At 44.7% G+C, this 25,655-nt stretch overlaps 1 protein-coding gene across 2 annotated transcripts; it reads right to left on the minus strand.

Moving 5' to 3' along the window:
- Positions 1-4,456: 4,456 nt before the first annotated feature.
- On the minus strand, positions 4,457-25,089 carry tnfaip3 (tumor necrosis factor, alpha-induced protein 3). Of its 2 annotated transcripts, XM_080741011.1 has the most exons (9): positions 24,793-25,089; positions 21,495-21,882; positions 12,458-12,648; positions 11,882-12,023; positions 10,968-11,138; positions 10,439-10,619; positions 8,739-9,733; positions 8,371-8,576; positions 4,457-8,122 (listed from the first exon to the last, which is right to left on the minus strand). In XM_080741011.1, exons 2-9 carry the CDS (start codon positions 21,799-21,801, stop codon positions 7,772-7,774), a joined length of 2,544 nt encoding a protein of 847 aa, XP_080597137.1. In that variant the 5' UTR covers positions 21,802-21,882; positions 24,793-25,089; the 3' UTR covers positions 4,457-7,771. The 2 variants fall into 2 exon arrangements, with proteins under 2 accessions (XP_080597137.1, XP_080597138.1); XM_080741012.1 differs by lacking the exon at positions 24,793-25,089 and having other exon boundaries at positions 21,526-21,575.
- Between the last annotated feature and the right edge of the window lie 566 nt (positions 25,090-25,655).

Below are 25,655 nucleotides of genomic sequence, written 5' to 3' on the forward strand. Positions count from 1 at the left end.
CAGTCCCTGTAGGGTAACTTTACAAACTTGCTTCACAAAGGGCATGAAGGAGACAGGAGAAACATCAAACTGTAGCTGCCTTCTCAAACTGAGCTGAACTGACTGCAAAGCTGCTCATATTCACTTGATTGTTGTTAGTGGACACCTGGAGCATTCAAATGCAACTTTATGAACAGGAACCTCTAGACAAACAAAAACAATGACCTGCCCATAGAGGGCACTAAACCACATAAGGGAGAAGTCAGAGAATTACGTTCTTGAAGTGGGGGCAGAATATTGGTTAATTGAACGCTATCACTGCTCTCTTTTTTTATTTGTACATCTAAAAGGTAAAATCATCTATGTTAAAGCTTTCCTGTCTCTTGTGCAAATGCTGACATTTTTACACTGAGCTAATATGACCTAGCCTCGCAACAGCCATTGGTGATGACGTAGCTCGGGATGGCTTGCGAGGCTAAATATGACCTGTCTGCTGGCTCTGGGGAGACAGTGTCAAACCAGAAACAGGTTTGTGTCCAACCTAGACACAGTATCTAAATGTCTCAATAGAAGAGCAGGGAGACCAAATACAACCGCCACAATTGTATAAGTTATGTTAAAGGACGAGGTCGCTTGTGCTTAGGCGTCTTGCTGGTGTTGTATTAACAAACATATTCTTCCATTTAGATTGTACAAAATATATAATATTAACGTATTCACTGAAACAAATGACATAATATAACTTTAATTTATCCATTTATAATTCTGAGAGTGCATAAACTACTACAGTACTAGCCCATACCCACAGAGCACACTCAGAACATTCAGGATGTTTGAAGTGTACACAGGTTTTTGGGGACTGTACCCTAATTAGATATCATACAGTATACTCAGGGTGTCTGACAGAGGAGTTTCCTGTATGGAAAGGTAAACCAAACTGATTCTTTTTTCTACATGACGGATCACGCAGTGCACTAAAGGAGATGTACAGGTGAACGTTTTCAACTTGAAGGTTTTGCATGCAGGGGTAATTTCCAGGAAACCACAGCGACATAACCATCTGACTGTGGTGAGGCCCATGGGTTTCTGAGAGCCAACGCCCACGCAAAGTGTTGTATACCTAACCTCAGGGGTGTCGCACCAAATTCTGGGCCCTGGGTACAAGGATTCACTGCGGGCCTCCCATGAATGTTCTTCATGGGGGGAGGGGGTTTAAACCCATTTAGACTGGGAACGCATTATTACGTATTATTTTGTGCTTTATTGAAAAATAGAAGATATACAGGCACCGAGTGCCGCGCTGCGAGCGTGTAGATCTGCTATCATGATTTTTATTTTTTCTTCATCTTTTTTTTTTTTTTAAACCCTGTTTCTATGTCAGTGGTGCTCAAAACTTTTCACGTGAAGGACCCCCAAAATGATATGTATTTGGCCACGGACCCCCATCTCAAAATATTACAAAATTACAAAATAATGTTCGCTTAAAAAATACACACATTCAAAGATTTGCACACATTTTCACGACTTTTCAAAAATAGCAGATCTACAAGCTCGCAGCCCTATTAACAAACTCAGTCCCACTTTGGAGGGGGCTTAATTATTAAATACTTTAGCTATTGAAAAATAGCAGATCTACAAGCTCGCACGCTGCGAGCTTGTATATCTGCTATTTTTCAATAGCTAAAGTATTAAATAATTAAGCCCCCTCCAAAGTGGGACTGAGTTAGTTAATAGGGCCCAACCCTAGTAACTCTGTCCCACTCCCCCCCCTTGTGACGCCCCTGGGTATAATGTCACCTCTGCCCTACCATACAGACTCCCCCCGCCCATTCAGAGTCACATCTCTCCACTCTCTTCCTCAAACACCCCCCTCCCACTCACTGATCCACTCTTTCCAGAGTGAAATCTGTGTGGCGCATGCACGCATGTGTGTGTATATTATGAGTATAAAAGAGAGTGGGGGTTCCCATTCATAATTTGAGGACAATAAGTGTATCTGTATTTTCTGCTTTTGAAATTGATGTTATCCTAGATAAAGTACTATGTTCTATCCGTCTGTCATTCAATGTTATATGAGATACATAAAGTGTGGTTCCTGTGGAAATAAGCTGTAGAGCTTTCTAGGATCTCCTTTTCAAGATTCAATAACTTTATTGCCATGTCAACATATAGTTGATAGGAATTTGTCTTAGTTGACCTTGAGATTTTGTGCTGTCATGAAACAACTTTTTTCTATTGCTACTTCTAATACATTCTTCAATCAATCAATCAATTAAGACATTAATTGAAATTGCAGGGACGTGTGATTGTGAGGAGCAGATACCTTATAAATACAGTGTGAGGTTTGTAACGGGTGTGGAATAGCTTGAAAGCCCCAATTTTGACAAATATTGAAATATCATTAAAAAAAGAATGTTTGAGTATTATCACTTTTGATACTGCCAATATTGTTGTACTTGTCAAAATGTTAATACAAGACTTTTACTTGTAACAGAGTATTTGCATAGTGGCATTGCTACTTTTAACTCTGGGAAACCACCTCTTTCTGATCTACCATGTGATCAGATAAGGCTAATGAGGTGATCAATTGAGAACCAAAAACAACCCACGTAATTTTCATCGCAGATTGAATTAATCTTGCCTTTATTATTCATATTTTAAAGTCTAGCTGACCAGAGAGCCCCAGGGGTCTGAACTAGGCCCCCTCCTTTTTTCCTTCTACACTATTATCTTTGCTAAGGTTGTAGAACTGCTATTTTTGCTGAATATTCACTGCAGAATAGGGACACTAGGGTTCATGTGGTTAAATTGACTCATTCTTTGTTAGGTTTTATTATAAAATGATTGACTTATGTAAATCGTCACTGTCGGGCAGAAACCTCGTATCTCCAAGTTTCAAATTTGTACGTTTTTTCACCAAGTAAAGCCCTGCTTCATCATACAAGGCTGTCGCACAAAAGTAGTGAAAACAGCCGATCTACAAGCACACAACGCCTCGCACCGCGAGGCGTTGTGTGCTTGTAGATCTGCTATTTTCACTAGTTTAGTTCATTTTTAAAATGATAAATTTTAAATTTTAAAAATGATAAATACAAAACGAACGGTCTTGGACATACAAGGTTTCCACCCGACAACGACGATATGCTTGTATTATTCTAATAAGCAGTCTATAATAATAATAAAAAACAAAGGTGGTTTTCACTGTCTGGCACTGGGTGATGATGATCACACCATTGGAAAATCATTGGAGTGATCATGCGCACAAAAGAAGGTTGCCTACCCCTTGGCCTCAGTTGTACTCAGTGACACGGTCGTATGATGAAGTATAAATGAGGGTTTAGTGTCCTACTCTGGAGACAGACTGTGCCACGGCCTCTCAGCAGAACTAGTGTTAGGCAACACATAGCATGAGGCAGTGAGGAGATGCTGTAATATGAGTGCAATGTTGAAATCTTTTGTGTGAGTGTGTGTGTGTGCGTGTGTGTGTGTGTGTGTGTGTGCGCGCGCGTGCGTGCGTGTGTGCGTGCGTGTGTGTGGTGTGCATGCATGTATCCTAGTGTAACAAGCATGGCTGACTCTGACACACATTCTGTGGTAACACAGATACACAAAACATTTACAGTGGCTAGAATAAGGATTCACCTACCTTGGAGTTTCTTTTTTTTTTCCTATTCTATTCTAAGATTCTGAACTAAAATAATGTCTAATTAAAAAGGCCTTAATCTGTTAAAAGCGAAAAATGTAAACAGAAACTGGGTTAACTGAAGCACTCTCTCGCACCCCTCCCAATATTCATGCAAACGCACGCACGCACGCACGCACGCACGCACAGAACCACAGAAGAACCACACGAGGCAAATTTCTGATTTCTTAATAAAAATAATTCATTTCAGGACAACATATAAATAATTATTGAATCACACAATACAGATAATATTTTGATATGAATAAATACTTAACAAATAAAACAAGGCTTTTTTTTCATACAATACCCTATCGTTTCAAAGTTCACATAAAAGAAAACTTCCACGCCATTTTCCACGTTGTTTTTTTCTTTTCTTTTTCTTTTTTTTTATCGTGACACCTGCTTTCAAACGCTGACATTCTGTCTTTAACCGCTGGACTATCCACCAGAGCGAGTCAAGAGTACCGATCCTAACTGCCACGGCAGTCGAGACAAGAAGTCATGTGCAACTCTGTGACGCCATCCCAGTCACATCCCCACACTGCTCCGTTCCCAAAACTTTAAGGGAGGATAGGCTTAAAGAGTCGACCGCTAATTGGCCTTTTAATTGATTAAGGTTTGTCTAGAGGTGATTAAAGCACACAGAGAGATCTACATAATATGCTGTCGGCGCTTGGGCTGGGCCCGACAGCTGGTGATACAGCTGAACAAAAAAGGCAGAGCGAGAGCCCATTTTTGTCTACACATTTCTAAGCAGAGCCATAGGTACGCAGTAAAATGTTGATGTAACTCTTTGCATTCTTTTCTCAAGAGTAACACTGAGCATTTTACTGTGTAGGCAACTAGGTATCTGTCTACAACCAAGCGCTTGTCAAAGAAGAACAAGATCTGAGTTGAATTTATGATTTCATTTAGGTTCTGTTTTTGTGTTTTCAATGTAGACTAGTTGCTACAAATATCTATACTTGTTTGGACAACTTCTGCAAGTCTGAAACTCTTGTTGGGTGGGTACACTGCATGAGAAGGCATTGAGAGGGCCCTGGTTTAAAGTTGCGCATTGTGTAGAGAGATATGCTTGATGCATACTTTTTTGCGTGCCAGCATCGCATACCGATAATAGCCGATCTATGAGCTTACAATGCATCATGATGCAACGTATTGTGAGCTTATAGGTATTTTTGGCACGCATCTAAATATAAATCAGGCTATAGTCTATCTATGGCTCCATGTCTATCTACACAGCAGTTAGTTCTCTAGAATGGTCTAGGCTGACCATTTCTTAAGGAGGTGACAACTGTTTGGTAGAAGATGGCACATGTCAGTTGTTTTTGGCAGGAACAAAACCAAAACATATTCAAATATATTAAAATCTGAAACAAAAACAAACAAGAAAAAACTAAAAAAAAGGAAAAAAAGAAAAAAAAGAAAACAGGAATGTCAGTTTGGCACATTTCAGACACGTGACGTGTGCATGTGCTCTGTGTGCATGTGCACAGTAAAATCCTCAGAATACATCTGAGAGTTCACAAATGTAACCAAATGGACCCTCGGGTCCATTTGGTTACATTTGTGAACTCTCAGAGTTAAAGGAACACTGAGGATTTGACTTGTGTGTGTACTAGAGATGAGGCATCGGGGTTCAAAGGTCCTACAATGCTGATCCGTATTCACAAAGCATTTTGTGTAAAGAGAGGGGGGGGGGGGTCCATAGGATTTCAAACACTACTTGAAGGCAAAGCTGATAGAGGATCATCAGCCTCGAGACTGTGCTGTAGGAAGCAGCAGCAGCACAAAAAACACATTCAGATAAGACATAGGTCAGCCAGAGCAGGCAACAGGGATTGCTGTCTGAGCGTTTGAAAATGGTCGGCGTGGTACGTTCAGAGGGACAGAGCTGAAGGAAAGGGTGCGTTCCTCGTTTATTTGTTTACCTTCTAATCACACACTGCTGCAGTGGGGCTTTACAATCGTACAGAGGTGTGTGTGTGTGTGTGTGGCGGCAAGGCTGCTCGTATCATTATTTTGTTTATCCCTTCTGGTTATCCTTTGCTGACAGCGACAACATCGGTGTGTGTGTGTGTGTGTGTGTGTGTGTGTGTGTGTGTGTGTGTGTGTGTGTGCGTGCAGGGACGTGCAGAGAATGTTCGAGAGGCAGGGGCTGAAATTTCTAAAAATATGGTGAAAATATCAAAAATAGCAGAGCTCCAAGCTCACAACGCGTCGCGCTGCAATGCGTTGTGAGCTTGGAGGTCTGCTATTTTTGGTACTTGATACCACGCTGAACTAAGCATAATCAAGTGAATACTGGAGATGTGGCATAACAGCATGGATTTCTACACAAAGAGGGCAATTATTTCAACATAAGATGCTGCATTCATGTTTAGGAGAGTTTGGACAAGGCAATTCTCTTGAATGCTGCCTTCAGGTACAGCTTGGAAAGAGGGCATTTGTATTTCTTTCACCATAGTAAAAACTGCATCCATGGTTTGGAGAGGGCACTTTTTACAAGGGCAGAGGCTAAAGCCCACTTTGATGTCTATGTGTGCACGTGCCTGTGTGTGTGTGTGTGTGTGTGTGTGTGTGTGTGTGTGTGCACCCGCATGCACGTGTGTGTTGGTGTATGTATGCATGCACTATGCGTGTGTAAATGTGTGTGTCTGTAGGTGATTCAGTGGTCAACAGAAAGTGAACAGGAAGACAACAACCAAGGCAACATATCCGTTTTCCGGGAGAGTTGGGAGAAAGGAGGAAGCGAGGGAGGTGGGAGGGTAAGAAAAAGAAAGAGTCCTACCTCTACTGTATTCTCTGCCTTGTCTTTGCTCACAACGCCACATGCGTTGGCTACAATAATGAAGAGGCTTGTGTTTCTGTACATGGATGTAGCACCAAAACTAGCAGCAGTCTGCCCTGTCTGTTTCACGCTGATTGCAGACACCATGGCCACTCTGCACATTCCATATTGCTTCCGCACTCCACCCTTTCAATTCCTTCACTGTAATTTACCGAATTCAAGCTTTCTCACAATGGCGGTTCGGGTTTTTTCTTTTTTTTTTGCATTTGGGATAAAATTTTCACTTTCTGAATTGAACTGGAAAATGTTTAATCCTGGGCCATAATCCTACACTAAAAATCAACCTTTTCTGGCAAAGCAACTAAAAATAAACCCCAGATTTAATGACTAATAAACAAGTAATAATTTCAAAGTCATTTCATTTCAAAGTAGTTTTGGTTTCTTTTTATTGATTAACTTTACTGATTGTTTGAATTTAGTGCCTAAGCCTAAAGGTGGTGAACACCACCTGAAATCCTTTCAAACAATTCTCTGGGATACATTAATCATGCCAGCCTGATTCAAGTATCCAACTACTTGGATGCAACTGTAGGGCATTTTATCAGTCCAGGCAGACTTAAGCAAACATTACAGTTTAAAGTAATGTCATCCAGTTTTTGTCAGTTTTTGGCCAAATTCAGCTCGGTTCGTTTGCTTCTGTGTCCCTCACACTATAGAGTGAATGCTAGACAGGCAGACAATTAGATAGATAGGTACAGTAGGAAGGCAGACAGACAGAGACAGACAGGGGGTATAGAATCCTTGGCTGTGGTCTAGAAAGCAATGTCAGATGCTTTTCATGTCAACATACAATCATTTTGTCCGGCACGGTCCGCTACGTACCTCTAAATACATATACTGTACACAAGAGTTAAGTCAGTTGCTTTGTCACGTAGCCAAACCTCTCACCCTGTGACTGTACACCGCAGGTCAGATGATGATAATTGCACGAAGAGGTATTCTGGAGGCCAAGTCTACTGCAAATGCACACACACACACACACACACACACACACACAAAACACACACTCACACTCACTCACTCCCCCCATGTACACACACGCTGTCTTCACATTCTACATGGAGGAGATTCAATTTTCAGGCCATAAGGTTACTAGTTAGTCACTAGCTAGTTAGTTAGTCAGTTAGTAATCAGAGGTGCATTGACTGGCATGGGGGGGGGGGGTGGGGTGCAGGAGCAACCGCGCTCTTAGCGTGCTAGCGATGCAACGTTGTCATGGTCGTCTGAGTGGCGCGCGTGGCGCGGTGGGCCGCGTGTCACCCGCGGTAGATCTGCTTGAAGTGGTCGCACTCGTTGCAGTAGCCCTGTTTGTCTTGGTTGGCGTAGTGGTCGCAGCCCTGCGTCCGGCACCGCTGCTTTGACTTCTCCTTGGGCGCCTGCGCCCGTCGGCCCATCTCCCTGCCCTGGCCTCGCGTGTGACACTCCGGGCACAGGTCCGTGCAGCCCGGCGACACATTGCTGCAGCCACTCCTTCGACACTGGGTTTGGGACTGTTGGGACTGTTGGTTCTGTTGGGACTGTTGGGTCTGTTGGGACTGCTGGGATTGCTGGGACTGATGGGACTGTTGAGACTGATGGGATGATCTGGGCTTGGTCGCTCTATCCCGCTGAGAAGGGGAGAGAGAGAGAGAGGGTGGAGTTGTTAGTCAACCTGAAGTTTACTGAATCCAAGAAATGTGTTATCTTACAGAAGGACCTGTTTTTCTAGGGCAGATAAAATGTAGTTGCAGAAAGGAATACTGTGTGAAAGAAAGAAAGAAAGAAAGAAAGAAAGAAAATGTTATAAACATAAGAAGAATAGATGACAAAAGGAGAGGAGAGGGCATTTGGGGGTAAGAAGGAATGGCAGACCTACCATAACCAGAGGAGGGGAGTGTGGGGTGCGATGTGCTGCCTGGTTGAGCCGCGTGCTTTGCTCTTTGACGTAGCACTTGTTACAGTAGCCCTCCAGCATGGCCTTGCCAACGGCCCCGCAGCCGGAGCCCCTACACCTCATGGCGTTCTGGAAGCCTGCCTCTGAAGCATGCCGGCTCTGGACTGGGGCTGGGGGAGGTGTCAGGTCTGGAAGGGAAACCAACATTCATAATGTCAAAGACAGAGGCAATATATACAGCATATGTGCCACAGGAAGGAGTGCAGAGTGGCTGTTTCTATGAATCTCAGATTTTAAAAGTGTGGCATTTGACATAGCTTGAATGTTATGTTCTTTGTTCCAGGACTTACGGTGGTTGGTTTGATAGTCTACGTAGCAGATAGTGCAGAATCCCAACTTCTCTGGCGTCCCGAAGAACTGGCAGCCAGACCTTTTACAGGGCCGTGCCAGCGGAGTCTGCCAGGCCGAAGTATGTCCTGGGGTTAAGGTAAGGACTGGCCGCTCAGAGTCTCTAGTCTGGTTCCAGGCAGAGGATGAGGCCTCAGTCCTTGTGTTACTCTGCTGCGGCTCACCCCTCTCTGGTGCTTGCTGCCTCTGCATGCAGGGAGGGCACAGGCCATTGAATATCCTAAATGCCTCCTGCCTACACATGCTGCAACGCTCCGTCTCTGCCTCACGCCCTCCCCACTGGTTCCAGCCGGGGCCCTGGCCAGGGTGGGGGGCCACAGGTGCCCCGTTAGGGCCCGGGAGTCCTGCAGCAGCTGTCCCAGTCACGGGCGGTCCGTGGGTCTGCCTGGAGTTGAAGCACCGTTCGCAGAGTCCGTCGTGCTCCACGCTCAGGGTAAAGAGGCAGCCGGGTGTCTTGCACTTCATGGCGTGGGTTTCGCTGTACAGGCTTAGGCTGGGGGCCGTCGGCGGGGCAGAGCGGGGACTCGATAACACCGCCCCGCCCCCGGAGGAAGATGGGGGGCTGCTACTCCGGCCTCCTCGGGAGCTCACCTCTGTCTCGGACGTCCCCATCACCCGCACCCCGCCGTGCACTGCACCTCCTTTCGCCTGCACCACCCCCTCTATCCGGGCCCCGCCAGTGGGCGTGGCCTGTCTCTTCTCGAAGCACTCGTGGCAGTGGGGCTGCGTGTCCACGGAGACGTAGAAGGTGCAGCGCGGCGTGGCACAGCGGATCTCGATGAGGGAGAGCTGGGAGACGGAGAAGGGTGGCGGCCGCTGGGGCTGGGCGGCCCACGCCTGCTCCTTGTCCTCCTGCCAGCGCTGGTACTCATGGTTGACCAGCTGCAGGTAGTCCTCCATCAGGTTCATGTCCTCGGGGAGGTTGCCCTCGTCCAGTCTGGTGGACAGAGAGACTATTTACCTAAAACTATGACTCAACAATTCCAACTTCCATTATTATTCCAGCTGTTATTCATTTCTTACAGTTTGGGTCACCGCATTGCTATTGTGTCACTAATTGAGATTCATGTCCCATAAACCAGTGGTTCTCAACCTGTGGGTCGGGACCCCCCAAATTATTTTGGGGGGGGGGGTCCACAAATGATTAACTTAATGTGTAACATTGTTTTCTAACTCAACTGTAAACAAACCAACATAAGGTTTAAGTGTATAGAGGGTATTATGCAAATTTCTCAAGTGACAATTTAAGGACTTTTTAGTACCTCTAAAATGACAAATTAAACATTGGCCAATCTACATGCTCACAACGCCTCGCAACGCAAGGCGTTGTGAGCATGTAGATCTGCTATTTTCACAATAGAACCGTGTTAAACAAAATGTAATGCCTCAACTCTTAGTGCTCGTAAGGTTGGGGGGGTCCCCAGTTAAAATATGATTATTTTGGGGGTCGCGGCCTGAAAAGGTTGAGAACCACTGCCAGAAACCACTTGAAAAGTACAGGGTGGAAATCAAAGGGTTTCCTTCATTACTGAGTCACACTGTGCAACTGACCATATTGACACAGTGGCCAATTTAATCTTACATCATTCCTTCACTCATTCTCTGTAGCATGTCGTACTATACACGGGGTCAGGGAACGTACCGTGCAGCATTGATGATGCGTGTGGCGTCATAGCCCAGACCTATGACGGGAATTTCTATCAGCTGCAGGTAATCTTTGAGCAGCCTTTCTCTCTGCTGCTGCTCCTTCTCCATCAGAAAGTGAACCTTCAGCTCCTCAAAGCCGCCCCGGCCAGGGTTGATCAACGGAACCGCACGGATCTCTGGGAACAAACGCACACATTTAACATGAGAAAACTACAAAAAAGAAAACGCCTGAAATTACTTTCAGGCCTCCATGTTTTCCAGAGTTCTAAAATCCAGGGTATCTGTTTCCACTCTAGTATACCGGTATATCTTAATCCAAAATCAGACATTAAATACATTTAATGTCAATGTTGGGCAGAAACCTCGTATCTCCAAGTTTCAAATCTGTACGTTTTTTCATAAATTAAATCCCTGCCTCGTCATTCAAGACTGTTGCACAAAACTAGTGAAAATAGCAGATCTACAAGCACACAACGCCATGGTGCAACTCTCTCGCACACAGCTATACAAATGTGTTTTCCTACCTGGTCCACTGTCTTTAATGGTGATGAGCGGAGCAAAGTGCTGCGAATCGTAGCCCAGCACTATGGGGTATTTGTAGCACTCTGTGGGCGGCCAGTGGAGGGGCAGGTAAATCCCACCAACGTTCAGAGGAGAGAAGGAGGAACCAGACTTCATACTCCTCAACACCTGGTCTGTTAGAGGTACAGACACAGACCGTGAGCGAAAGGTGACTTCAATGTAAAAACGAAGAAATCAGACAAAAATATAAATGGCCACATTGACATTTTCATTTAATTTTAAATGCATTTAATTAATTTTTATCTTTGCCAAGACACTTGTCATCTCACAGGTTGACAAACTGTTCCAAATTCCTGAAAAATTTACGTTTAAAATGTCAGGCTACTCATTTGAGACCTATTGATTGCTGATATTTCTGGTTATTTTATAGCTCGCTGAATCAGTGCAGAACAATCTCATGGAGCCAAAAAACTCATCTTGCTCAAGGGGAATTTTTCCATCTTTTGACCCCGTCTCTAGTTCACAGAGCTAAACAAGTGCCAACCAAAACGGATTTGAGGGGATGCTGTGAAATACAATACAATGACTAATTCAGTGATAACACAACACAAAGCAAGGGGCTGGTCCCCTCTGCCCTTCCTCACACCTGGCCTCGACGTGTATCTTATTGTAACAAGATATTATTTATCCGGAACACTTTTTACGGCCAACATTAAAATACATCCCCTCCATGAACAGAGATCAGATCTCAACTTCACGTGCGAAATGCAGATGTCTGCACTTGGCACTTCTTCTCGTAATGTTTTCGGCGAGCAACGCGGTCATAGGACGGGGTATGAATTAGGCATAAAAAAATAAGCTGTGTTCGCTGCAGCTTATGAGTGTTTGACGACCGGGGCGGGAGGGTTAACTGTACCGGCAATAACAATGATGGGTCTGCGGAGGATGTTGGAGAGGACGAAAATGTGGATGTCTTCCAGAGAGTCAAACTGGAGGCCGTTGCTACTGGAGACGGGAGACGCCATCTTCACTATCTTCTCCCACTCCTCCTCCCAGTTCTGAGTGTTGTGCCAGAGACACATAGAAACGCGCACCCACGCACGTGCACACACACACACACACACACACACACACACACACACACACACACACACACACACACACACACACAGTTAGACCATAAACGTGCAGAATTGCGCTTTCTTGGCTGTGCCACACTATATATTCTTTTATATATAAACAATAATAGAAATACATCAAATAATGTAATAAATAAATAAAACATACCACAACATATTTTATATACGACCTCACTGTCTTTAGCCTATTGTTCTTTAAAATATCCCCAAAACCCTATATATATGAGGTGTGTACAATACACATAAAATACAGAAAGAGCAGAAGGTGGCTCCAGGTTGCAGAAAGAAACTTCAGCAACCCTACTAGCCCAGACCTAGAATTATTGGACAAAAAGGTTGTAAATAGTGCGTACCATGGTAGTGTAGCGAAGCCCGGTCTGTGTGAACTCCTGGGACTGGAGCAGCTCGGCCTGGAACCGGGCTCTGAAGCTGCCTGTGTCCGTCTCTTTCAGAACCCCATGGAGGGTCTTTCTCAGAACCAGATCTGTATCCTGGACCCCCAGCATGTACTGAGAGGCTGCATGGAGCAAGCAGTTCCCATCACCTGTTGACAGACACACACACAGTGGTGTAAAGTAACTAAGTACAGTATTTACAGGGTTCCCACACATTTTTACCAATGAATTTCCAAAACTTTTCCAAAGATTTTCCAGAATATTTAACCCAATTTCCAAGAATATATTATAACAATAATTCCGCTCAATAACAAGTCACTTACTCCTATACGCAATGCCTAAAAACAGGTAGTGTATGCCAGTGGTTCTCAACCTTTTCAGACCGTAATCATATTTTAACTGGGGACCCGGCACCCTGACAAGCACTAAGTTGAGGAATTTTGTTCTATTGTAGCCGATCTATTGTAGCCGATCTACATGCGTTGCGAGGCGTTGTGAGCATGTAGATCGGCTATTTTCACAATTACTGCCTCTAATATTTGACAATTTGGCCCATGTTTAATTTGTCATTTCAGAGGTATTAACAAAATCAATAACTAAAGACAATGCATAGCTATTTTTTCCAGGACCTTCCAGGACCCTTAATCAATTCCAAAACTTTTCCAGTACTGGAAAAATATTTTTCTAATTTCAAAATATTTCCAGGAATTTCATGACCGCGGGAACCCTGTGTAAAGTAACTAAGTATTTAAGTACTGTACTTCAGTACAATTTTGAGGTATTTGTACTTTACTTGAATATTTCCAATTTCCAATACTTCTACTCCACTACATCTCGGATCCAAATATTGTACGTTTACACTACTACATCTATTGGAGAAGTTACTAGTTACTTTGCATATATAAATTATAATATTATAAAACATACATGAACCACTTTAGCTCCATTTTATACCTTGGCTATTTGAAAATAGCTGATCTACAAGCTCAAAACGCATTGTGATGCGACGCGTTGTGAGCGTGTAGATCTACTATGATATTTTCAAACATTTTGTACTTTTACTTTTGGAACTTTTGGTCAATTTTGATGCCAACACTTTCATACTTTTACATTTTGAATTCTGGACTTTTACTTGTAACTTGTAAAATATGTAAGTACTTTTTCCACAACTGACACACAAACAGACACTGTATTGAATGAATGCAACAAAGCTGTATCACGTTATACTCTATACTGTATGCTAAGAATGAATATTTTCATTTGTCACAAATCTTTTGTACCTTGGTCAAATGCAGCATGGTTAAAAGTTCTGAAATTAAGCGTGCATGCACATGAGATAATCAGGTAAGCCTGATTTAAACGTGATGAGCTATAGATCTGCTATTTTCGGTGTGCACAACCAGCACGTAACCAAGTATAAAGCAGGCCATACTGATAAATGCATGCCACACACACACACACACACACACACACACACACACACACACACACACACACACACACACACACACACACACACACACACACACGCGCGCGCGCGCGCGCGTGCGCGCAAACGGGAACACAACACACACAAGTGTAAATACACGCATGCGCATACATGTACACACAAAAGAGTAACTAGAGCTTGGGGGTTTCCAGGCTGTTCGTGTTCGGCCAGTTGTCAGATATGCGATCTAGTATCTGCACTAATATCCATGACGCTCGCATCTCCAACACGACACACGCTACGAAAACCACACACAATGCAGGCTGATTTCTGCTCCCTGGCCTGCGGAAGACTCCTCGCAATCTACCTGAAATGCATCTCTGAAAAACCAAACAATGCTCAACTTAATTTCAGAATCTACCCTGAGCACCTTAACATTGAGTGGTCTCATTCTGTGTCAAAGAAAACACATCTTTTTAGTTATTGTATAACTGAACCAAGCTCATTGAGATATTTAAGCTGCAGTGTGCGCGTGTGTGCGTGCGTGCGTGTGTGCGTGCGTACGTGCGTGTGTGTTTGTGTGATTAGATGTGTGAATTTACTGAATTATAGTGCACAGACATGATCGGCTGTCTGCACGGCAACTGAAATGCTCAGAATTTGATTTAGTCTCCTGTTGCAGTGCTGGGCTTTTTGTTATTGTGAAACAGGAGAGCGTGTGTGTGTGTGTGTGTGTGTGTGTGTGTGTGTGTGTGTGTGTGTGTAAACTGTGTATGTGTGTTGCTCCAAAATACCCAGCCGCCGCACTAAAACACATAGGAATTTCCCAGAGCTAGGTTCTGCCTTTTGTGTGCGTAAGTGTGTACATGTTTATGTGTGTGAGTGTGAGTGTGTGTGTGTGTGTGTGTGTGTGTGTGTGTGTGTGTGTGTGTGCGCGTTTGCGTTTGCGTGTGTGTGTGTGTGTGTGTGTGTGTGTGTGTGTGTGTGTGTGTGTGTGTGTGTGTGCGTGTGTGTGTGCGTGTGCGTATGTGTGTGTGTGTTCCCCTTCCTTATGATCCCAACTCATCAATGCCACTCTGCTGGCCCCGGACTTTCCACAAGGGGCGGGACTTGGACAGGATGGAATGTTGTCTCTTTGACAAACGCTATCAACAGCCAATGGAAACTTTGATTAATGACTACGGGGAAAACAGATTTAATTTTAAATACAAACACACACAGGCCATACGTGCACAGACCCCCGCACATGTATGCGCAGAATCGCCGGCAAACCAGTATACAACACGCACAAGAGGAAGTTCTTAAATTCATTTCTCGTCTTATCTATCTCTCTTCCTGTAGCAACTGTACAAAGCTGGACATGCCAATATGCACATGGCACACACAGGGGTGTGTTGCACCAAATTCTGGGCCCTGGGTACAAGGATTCACTGCGGGCCCCCGCACAATTATTTTGTGCTTTAACTATTGAAAAATAGCAGATATACCGGTACAAGCTCACAGCATGGCACAGAGTGCCGCACTGCGAGCTTGTAGATCTGCTATTTTTGGAAAAATCAAACCTCGGTTCGAAGTGGAGCGGTGAATCTGAGAAGCTATACCCTGTGTGTGTGTGTGTGTGTGTGTGTGTGTGTGTGTGTGTGTGTGTGTGTGTGTGTGTGTGTGTGCGTGTGTGTGTGTGTGTGTGTGTGTGTCTAGTCTGCACAACAATGCCCTTCTCAATCTGTTCCTGTCTGTCAGTACTGCCTTACTGTACTGTACCTTACTGTATCGTACTGTACCTCACTGTACCGTACACTGTACCGTGCCTTACTGTACTGTACTGTACCTTACTGTACTGTACCTCACTGTACTGTACCTTACTGTACTCTACCTTACTCTACTATGCCTTACTGTACTTTACCTTACTGTACAAGTACATTGTTTAAGAAGTGCTGTGTTCTAGATCTATGTTTTAGATTTTTTGTTCTAGATCTATATTTTTACATTCTATGTGTTCTAGATCTGTGTGCGTGCATGCGTGCGTGCATGTGTGTGTGTGTGTGTGTGTGTGTGTGTGTGTGTGTGTGTGTGTGTGTGTGTGTGTGTGTGTGTGTGTGTGTGTGTTGAGTGTGCCTGGCCTGCTAAACAGCGCCCCTCCTTTAACATGTGTGTTGTGTGTGGCCACTAGAGGTATTGCCAGGCTACAGACATAGCCAGCCAGCCAGCCAGCCACATAGCCAGCCAGCCACATAGCCAGCCAGCCACAGACATACCTGTCTATTGGGAGCGCTTTCACCGCTCCAAAAAAAGAAAATTTGTGCAATTCTTTTCAAAACCTAACTTTTTTGGAAAAACCTAGATTTCTATGTCAGTGGTGCTCAAACTTTGTCATGTGAAGGACCCCCAATTGATATATCAAGGGCCACGGACCCCCCATCTCAAAATATTTAGTTCTGGGGAACCCCCCAGAATCAAAATTTGAGTTACAAAAGTTCGCTTAAAAAAATTATATATTCAAAGATTTGCACACATTTTCACGACTTTTCAAAAATAGCAGATCTTCAAGCTCGATCAGCTATTTTGCAATAGCTAAAGTATAAAATAATTAAAGCCCCTCCACCTTGGGCCCTAGTAACTCAGTCCCACTTTTCCCCCCCTTGTGACGCCCCTGCACATGGCACACACCTGAAAGGTACACACACCCGTCGAGGTCGATATTATGAATCGAGCTTTGTGTTCTCTCATGTGTGCGTTCTCCTATCTGTCTTCCCAGCAATTGACGTTAGTGCTTAATGCCAGCACTGTCTCCTAGCCCAGGGTTTTGTGTTATTCTGAGGCCAAGTCTAAGATTTAGCTGAAAGCTAAAAATACAGATCGCTCTTTTATCTGTTGAGTTAGAAATAACCAACAGCTTGGGCTACACAGTTAAGCACCAGGCCTCTTCATTATGAACTTACTGTATATTTGGCTCATGGCACTAAGAGCAAAGTTAGACTATAGCTATGAAAGTTCAGTTAATCCTGGTGTCAGTACAATGTGAAAAGCCCTATTGTTCTGCCTTTTTTCCCCCTCTTCCTCTCTCTACTTAACATTATCTGTGGTGAGAGATACAGTAATATGACTGCTTTCTGCCAGTTAAAGGAACCGTCCACTGTGCAAAAAGAACAAACATCCATCTCTGTGTCTTAAGACTAGCCAGATCTTGTCCCTTTTGGGCGCTGTTGCATCACCTTTAACAAAGAGGGGGGAGGGGGGGACGATCCTTATATCAAGAACAATACGCGCTACGCGCACACATATACATGTAGGTAACATGTACACATGCATGTGTACACACGCACGCACACACGCACGCACGCACGCACGCACACACACACACACACACACACACACACACACACACACACACACACACACACACACAGTGTATGCCTATCCTAAAACCCATCCTGCTCCCCAGGCCTTTGGATCCAAACTGAGCTAACTGTCAAGCAGACATGAAAGCTGGTCTGCGGGAACCAACAGTCTAAATATAGACACTTCCTCTCTCTGGCTACCTGGTAAACTTCCTGCTGGTCTGCCAGTATGAGACCAGACTCAATCCCACATCTACTCGTCACCAGGAAGCACGTAACGCAACTAACGCATGCAATGCAATGGGTTTGAATGACACGACTCCAGACGTGTGTCTCACGTTGTCCCCCCCCCATCCCTCTTTGTCTGCTACTGTCTCAAAGACAGACCTGTGTTTGGCCTTGTATCCTTGCCAATGAGTCCGTCTAGGGCGTGACCTATTGATGAGTAGTGAGACTTGAATGAGACAGAATGTTACAACTAGAAGAGCTGAAATATCAGGGTTTTTTTCAAGCCCAAGGAGCCGTTGCTTCTCCAAATGTAAATATGTGATGTGAGGGGAAACTTGCAAACTGGCAAAAAAAAAAAAAAAGAAATGTTTCTCATTTATCATGTTTCTTCCTGGCTACCCAGACAGGAAATGTTTTTAATTCACTTAAAAAAAGATTCCATAGGGAGATTTATTCAGAGGTTTATCAATCTAATTTATGTGCTACTTAATTACGAGTAAAAAAAGAAAAAACTTTTGCTGTACTGTACGTACTTTCCTTGTTAAAGGATCTGCTAACCTCAATTAATCAAGTGTCATGTCCTCTGCATGCGTCATCGGGAAGAAGATTATGGCGTTGTATGAGCATGTGCACGTGTCCTCTCTCGTACTGCGTAGAGGCAATACATTGTAACTGAACAATTCCTGCTTGTTGGGGACACATGACAGACATGGGACGCTACTTGGGAAAAACCCACAGATGTGCCCTAAACATTCAGGACACGAGATGCTGACAGTTTCAACAACGCGCCGTTTCAGTAAGAAGAGGACGTTCATTTATTCCGGATCCATCTGTGAGGGGGGACAGCTGGAAGCAGTTTTGGCTTTCATGGTAAGGGGGTCAGAGCCCTTGTTCTTCAAAGTCTTAGCCTCCACTTAAAGGTGGGTTGTGGGAGGAATTAAATGTGTGCCGATGAGTGCTGTGATCAGCACAAATTCATGTGTTATTTATGTTTCCTTCAGATGGCAAATAGAACACTGTGGGTTAGTATGAAGTTTAACAGTGATAATTATCCTTTATTGCAGTCGTGATCTGGAACTGGAGGAACCGGATCCAATATCGACGAACCGAAATCGGTTCCATGACATTTGGAACCGGTTTATCATACAGTGTTTATCATACAGTCACAACCTCTTTTTATGCAAACTTTGCTGTCAGAGCTGGTACAGTATGTGAACTTCAGGTCTGGTATACAATTACAATCATAGTGTGATTTCATTTGTGAATATCACAAATTATAATTAAGTGTAGGTTGGAAATAAGTTGTTCCATTCGTCACAAACATTCAACACACCAATCAGTGTAGCCGACGGCTCAGGTTAACAAATCCGTCCAAATGCCATTTGGTACCGAACATCTTAGGATCATATGAGACACACATGGCTTTTTGACAGGCTGGACGCTTTCCGAGTTACGCCGAGACAGGGTGACAGACACACACAGATTTGGTAAATTATAGTAAATGGTAAATGGTGCATTTATATAGCGCTTTTATCCAAAGCGCTTTACAGAGATTGTGCATTACATTCACCCATTCACGCACACATTCATACACCGGTGGCGGAGGAAACCATGCAAGGCACCAACCTGCTCACCGGGAGCAATGTGGGGTTCAGAGTCTTGCCCAAGGACCCTTCGACATTAACTCAGGGGGAGCCCGGTTTCGAACTGGGAACCCTTTGTTCTCTAATAACGGTTTCTCTACCCCTGAGCTATGCCGCTCCACATATCGCCCCACTATCTATATATAGTATATATAGATAGTTTTTCTTTGGGGGGGGGGGGGGGGGGGGGGTATATTTTTTAATATACATAGGAGTCATTAAAGGGAACCTTTAAGGAATCGGAATCTTAAAAATCTTAAAGGCTCCAACCTAAGCCACATATTGAATTACATTGTATAATAACTAGAGAATCGGTTTTGGGGTTGCAAGTGTTGCTTGCTTGCTTGATTGATTCATTGATTGACAGATAATGTGTCTTGTGTTTACGTGTCTCTGGTCATCTATAGCTCTGTCCCTCCTACTGTCCAGTTGTCACCAATGTTATTGTGTGCGTGCGTGCGTGCGTGTGTTCCAGTGACTCAGCAGCAGTCGGTCCAATGTGCAGTGTGTTTCTGTCTCGTCCTTCCTCTGTTCAAAGTCACGTCTGGGTCCTTCGGAGTTCCAGACGGCTCTAAATGCTGTCTCATCTCTATGACGTCATCAAATGATGACATCATCACTGTGAGACAGATAATTCCATCCATGCTACTGCCAGTAGAGGCTGGGAATTTGTAATCAGTCAGAGATCTTCCTGAAGGGGAACCAGGGGTGTGTTTGTGTTTGTGTGTGTGTGTGTGTGTGTGTGTGTGTGTGTGTGTGTGTGTGTGTGTGTGTGTGTGTGTGTGTGTGTGTGTGTGTGTGTGTGAGTGATGCGTATGTATATGTCTAATAGCAACTCCCAAGTCATTACTTCAGAAGTTACCATTGCAAAACCCTCCAAATAGCATTTCAAATAGAATATGAAATCAGACATATTTAAGCTGAAGTGGAAACAGACTCATTTATCTTTTCCTGTACAAAAAGCTCCTCAACGGCACAGTGTACACTAACAGTATTATCTACTATCTGTGGAACATTGTATGATAGATAATAAGGTTTTGTCACAAACCTTTTGTGACTTGAACAGGGTTTGAACGGCCTACCTCTGTGGTTAATGCTATGGGTGACGACTATTCTCTTCTAATGCCTTCGTCTAGGACCGCCCAGATAGGTAGAATTGTTCCTCGCATTTATTACACAGCAACGTCTAATCATTGATCAACTGTGACACAGCGAGATAAGTTTGTTCTCTGGAAATGCAAGTGAACTACAGTAGCCTACAACGGTTGGTTAGTTGAGGTTTAGGCTAAAGCTTAATTTATCTACAAGCAAGGATCTACAAGCTCAAAATGTGTCGCAAGTGACATCGCCATACAACAAAGTATGAATCAGGCTTAAACCACAACATGATGGCCAGACTTACATGCAGTGATGAGGAGAGACAGGCCGGCCGACAGACAGACAGACAGACAGACAGACAGACAGACAGACAGACAGACAGACAGGCAAAGACATCTGGCTAAGTGGCAAGAATGTGTCGAGTGACAATCCGCTGACATTCTCCCACACTCGCACGTGTGCACAGACATAAGCCAAGGAAAGGGGACTAACCCCAATCTGGTTGTGAATGTAACCTGGTGGAAACAGAGTCTGAAACAGTCGACAGTAAACACAGGCCCTGCTGGGCGATGCCTGAGAATTTCCCAGCATGGCTCTGATCAGAAATCAACAGGTTGAAATGGTTGTCCACCGCGGGATGTTCCCACCTTATGACGTCCACGCAACAGAAAACATGACTTAGCAACGGGGTGACTGAACTAAAATGTTTTGTGTTGTCTGGGGGGGCTACTAAATGAGTGTTTGCGAAAGTGGAACCCTTTGCACCCCATTCACTGTCATTTACAGTAATGTGGGTCATGAGTAATATCCGGTGTAAATTTGCATTGCGAGTACCCCTGACTCACAGCTAGCTCCACTGGACCCGAGAGCAGAACTGTAGATGAGAGGAACAGAAACCCGCAGCCCAGACAACACTTACTGCTGATGAAAAAATATTACATCTGGGTTCTTAAGCAATGTTCCAGAGATACATCTTCTAAGGAAATTCCATTTTGTTGACCTAGAATCTAAAATCCCCAATAAAATAATTAATGTGGCTTCAGAAGCACACTATCGTATATGGTCCGAACAGGTTAAGGCATTAGTGGTAAGCTAGTACCACATAAACATCACAAAAAGTCACCGCAAAGTATGCTCTGACCAAGAGAAGATTGGAGAAAGCGGAGTGCTTTAGTATCATTCCACCATAAACATTAAGAGGCCCTTCCCTTGCTTTCAAACTACAAAATAAAATAACAAAACAACGCCAGTGGTCTTACCATTGGTGCGCAGGGGCACCATCTTCTTTACCTCACGGCACCAGTTGAGTTTCTTCTCCTGTTCGAGGGAGGCCTGCATGGCGCGGTCCAGGATGGCGGCCTGCACCACTTCCCGGAAGGCCTGCGGAAAGTGGTTCATGGCAATCATCTCCAGGGTGTAGCGATGCATACCCCGCAGGTGGTGCATCAGGCCCCCGCTGGCCGCCGGCTTCACCACGTCGTTGGGAACACGCTGGCGGATCTTTACCGCCTTCAGCAGGTTGGACACAAACAGGAACTTGGGGAGGAAGTTCTGGCCTTGCGACATGGCGGACGAATGGATGGAAGGACAGTGGGGAGGAGGAGGAGGGACAAGGAAGAGGATGCACCACCACCTAACAATGTGGAACTGGACAAGAAGAGAAGAAGGGGTGATTTCAGTATTGGGTTTAGCAATGGATAAGAATTGTATAAAAACCTAATAGAAAATATATTTAAAAAAATGTAATAACTCAATTATCTATGTAAGTAGAATGGACTGGAACAATAACAAAAAAAAACAAAGATAAGACATGGTTTCATTTATGTCCGGGGAAACCACCTCATAACAATTAAGAGGCTATGTTGTGCTCTTTGCTGGTTTTACTGGTTAGGGCGCAAGGCAGAAAATGAACAACAAACCTTCTGAAAGACTGAAATTGTTGCTCTTTTCCAATGACATTTTTAAGAATTTACCCTGCGGGGTGCTCCAGTGTCCCACAGGGCTCACACTGGGCCTTCCAACAATCAAATACTGCCTATTGCAGTGGTAAACTCAAGGCCGGTCAGAGCAAAGGCTAGTGGGAATGTCACACTGCCCGAGCTCACTTATTCAGCCATACACGTCTAGACGGTAGGGAGAACAATAGGCCTCAATCTAATACTAAGCAACACTAAACATGTGACTTGTTCTACTGTTGTAACATAACCATAAAGGTTTGGTGGCAGCAGCTTTAAAGGGACATTTCACCCAAAACAGCTGCAAGTGTCAGCAACTTCTGCCAGGCTTCGAGATTCCATGGGAAGTGGAAAGAGGTGGTCAGCAAGTCGGTCCTTGTGTTTTGCTGACAATAACCCCGTATTAACCTTAACAGCAGCTGTCAGTGGAGACTGTTTCACCTGGATTCTCGGCTTGCATGCCCCCCCCCCCCCCCCCCCCAACCCGGAGCAGCAGGTGCTGCAACAACAGCCTAGGCCGAAATGGCTAGTCATGGTTTTGAGCTGATAGCCTAAGCCTACTGTATGACAAGCATGGTACATTCAATGTCTATGAGCAGGTGCTGTTTTTGCAGACTTTTGGGCAGACACAGACTATAACAGACAGACAGACAGACAGACAGACAGACAGACAGACACAATAATGGTTGAACGCTGCGGTTATAGCCTGGCTGGCTGGCTACACACAGAAGAGGAAAAAACAATAACATGAGACTTTGCTGACGTCCAGGGGCTTACGTAATTCCTCTGACAACTACAGATGGGAGACAATGTAAATGTTTAACGTGTATACATACACACGCCATATATCAGGATATATAGCCTATAAGAGCCCGTTTAAATGCCCTGGTGGTAGAGCTTTTGGGGGGGGGGGTGACGTCTTTGTAAACAATGGCTGTCAAAGAAGAAGCCACTGTCGTGAGCAAGGATTTCTAGCCAACGTCCCCCAGCAGAACCACGACAATAACGCTCCTCACAGAGGCCTAATAAATAAGCGTCAGTTTTAGACGCACGAGGAGGGTGTCGCTCGCCGACATGAGGAACCGGGGCGGCGCGCGGTTGTATTATCTCGAAGGAAGGTCCGCTCCTGTCGGCAAGCGACGCCGTCCATAGTAGACGTGATCAGAGGCGTCAATTGGGTATGGCAATTGGCCAGCTATGGCAGCTGCCATACCTTGGCTACAGGGGGGGGGACAATAATAAAATGTACTGTAATCGTGCCTGTTGCTAAGGTATGGCAACATGACTGGTGTGTTGCACGCGCGCAACACCACCAGTCATGTTGCCATACCTTAGCTTTTGCTGAACTGACGCCGCTGGACGTGATGATGTTGTGTGATGCAGGGGCGTAGCCAGGAATTAAATTTTGGTAGGCGAAATGCCAACCCCCCCCCCCCCCCCCCCCCTTTCAAAAAGCACAGTATGGAGCATTACAAACAAGGCAAACATTGCTCCCAAATAGTGACATATAGGCCTATTTCAACTTGTGATTACAACACTAGCTAAATTAGTTCAAAGTAAACTTGTGTCCCTTAAAATACATGGCTCACAACAACATGCGGCGGGGCTTGAGCTTGAAAATATCGATAATTTTGAGAGTGAACTACTCCTTTAATGAAATACATTTTATTTTTTATTTAAGGCCCATTCCCACTGGGCCAGATAACAGATAAAAAAAACTCTTTCTTTAGATATTTTTCCATTCAAAGTGGATGGTAGATACAGATAAAAAAATATATATATCTACCATGCACAGATATTTGCCACAGGTACTTCTATCTGTGGTAGATATTATAGATATATTTTTTATCTGTTATCTGGCCCAGTGGGAATGGGCCTTACATTTATGGAAGAGGCTTGCTTAATGAGTTTTAATATGCTACAGCTGGAGAGACAACAAGATGTCAATTCTTAATCCAGCAGTGCTGGATTTAAACAACACAATGATCACGTATTGTGTTTGGAAGCTGTTTACCTACTACATTAAGGACTTTATTCATTTGGAACAGAGGATATCCTACAGGTAGGAGGAAAGCAGAATGGACTTTGTTCAGTGTGTTATTGTCTCTGTTGTTGCGACTTGAGTTAAATAGCCCGGCAGCCCAAATTTACATATCTCTAAAAGGGTAACACTTTCTCAATGGCCAGGCCGCCTACTAGTCAATGAATGGAACTGGTTGAGCGACATTCTATAGGCCTATGGTCCTCTCCACACTGTAGGCCTACTGCCCAGTCAGGCCTTTACACAATGGAAATAAGAGACTTTTTTTTTTTTTTTTTTTTTTTTTTGGAGATTTTTTTTTTTTTTTTTTGCCAGATCATTTCTCAGTTGGTAGGCGGTCGCCTCGTTCGCCTACCGCTGCCTACGCCCCTGGTGTGATGATGATCGGTTCCGCGATTCTACCTATATTTTCGAACATGCCTTTCGTTCTCTCTCACGCACACGCACGCACACACACACACACACACACACACACACACACACACACACACAGCACCATGGAGGAGGGACGGCCGGGGAGGGGAGGAGGGCATGGATGGATGGATGGGGGTCTAGTCTTACCTGTGTGGAATATGTCGGGGGTGATGATAATAATAACAAAGCCCTGGCTGCTGCCTGCCGGTGGTGGATCCAGATCTGTGCTGAGCCACTCCACTCAGCAGCCTCCCTCCTCGCACCGCATCGGTCCCCACGGCGCCATGCGAACCCCTGTGTTTGGTTTCTCTCCTCTCCTCCGGATGGATCCACACAGCGCACACAACAATCTATTTCGGTATCAGCTCCTGGCTTCCTTCCTTAGCTTATAGTCCCCACCTGACCGAACGAGCCCTGTCAAAAGGAAGGAGTCCACGCACGTCCTTTCTGATTCTGAAAGCTAGTTAAATGTTAAATGTTAACAACAAAAAAAGAAAAAGGAAAAGCCCGGGCTAGGGGATTTCCACGCAGGGACTTTCCACCCACCCATTTTCTCTCTCTCTCTCTCTCTCTCTCTCTCTCTCTCTCGCTCTATCTCCCCCCCTTCTCTCTCTCTCTCTCTCTCTCTCTCTCTCTCTCTCTCTCTCTCTCTCTCTCTCTCCTCTCTTGCTCAGTCATAACCTGAGATAGGCTACTGTAGTTGCAGTGCAGCTCTCGACCGGCAGGCAGTCCAGACCCTGTCTGTCTAGATGTCTCATCGGGCACAAAGGAGCGTCACTGGGGGACTCGGGGGCAGAGCCTGTATGGGCTCTGCTCCGGGGGTCGGGGGAGACAGGTGGGAAGCATCATTCTGTCTCACAGTAGGCTACAGAACTTATACGGATAGAACAGATTCAACAGAACATAATGCCCGTCACTGTCTAGAAAAGCATGTGTGCTGGGATAGGAAACCAAAACTGATCAATGGATCACTCACAAGTCACAACTTCACAAACAAGTGTAGACTTTGA

This window comes from Nannobrachium achirus (genome assembly GCF_963921795.1).
Source record: "Nannobrachium achirus genome assembly, chromosome: 13".
Taxonomy (NCBI): Eukaryota; Metazoa; Chordata; class Actinopteri; order Myctophiformes; family Myctophidae; genus Nannobrachium; species Nannobrachium achirus.

Coding starts and splice junctions, on each gene's coding strand:
- tnfaip3 (XM_080741011.1), bottom strand. CDS start 21,801: ATGTCGCAAGGCCAGAACTTCCTCCCCAAGTTCCTGTTTGTGTCCAAC. Junction 12,024..12,457: donor GGCTTCGCTACACTACCATG/GTACGCACTATT, acceptor CACAACACTCAG/AACTGGGAGGAGGAGTGGGA. Junction 8,123..8,370: donor ACTCCCCTCCTCTGGTTATG/GTAGGTCTGCCA, acceptor TCCCCTTCTCAG/CGGGATAGAGCGACCAAGCC.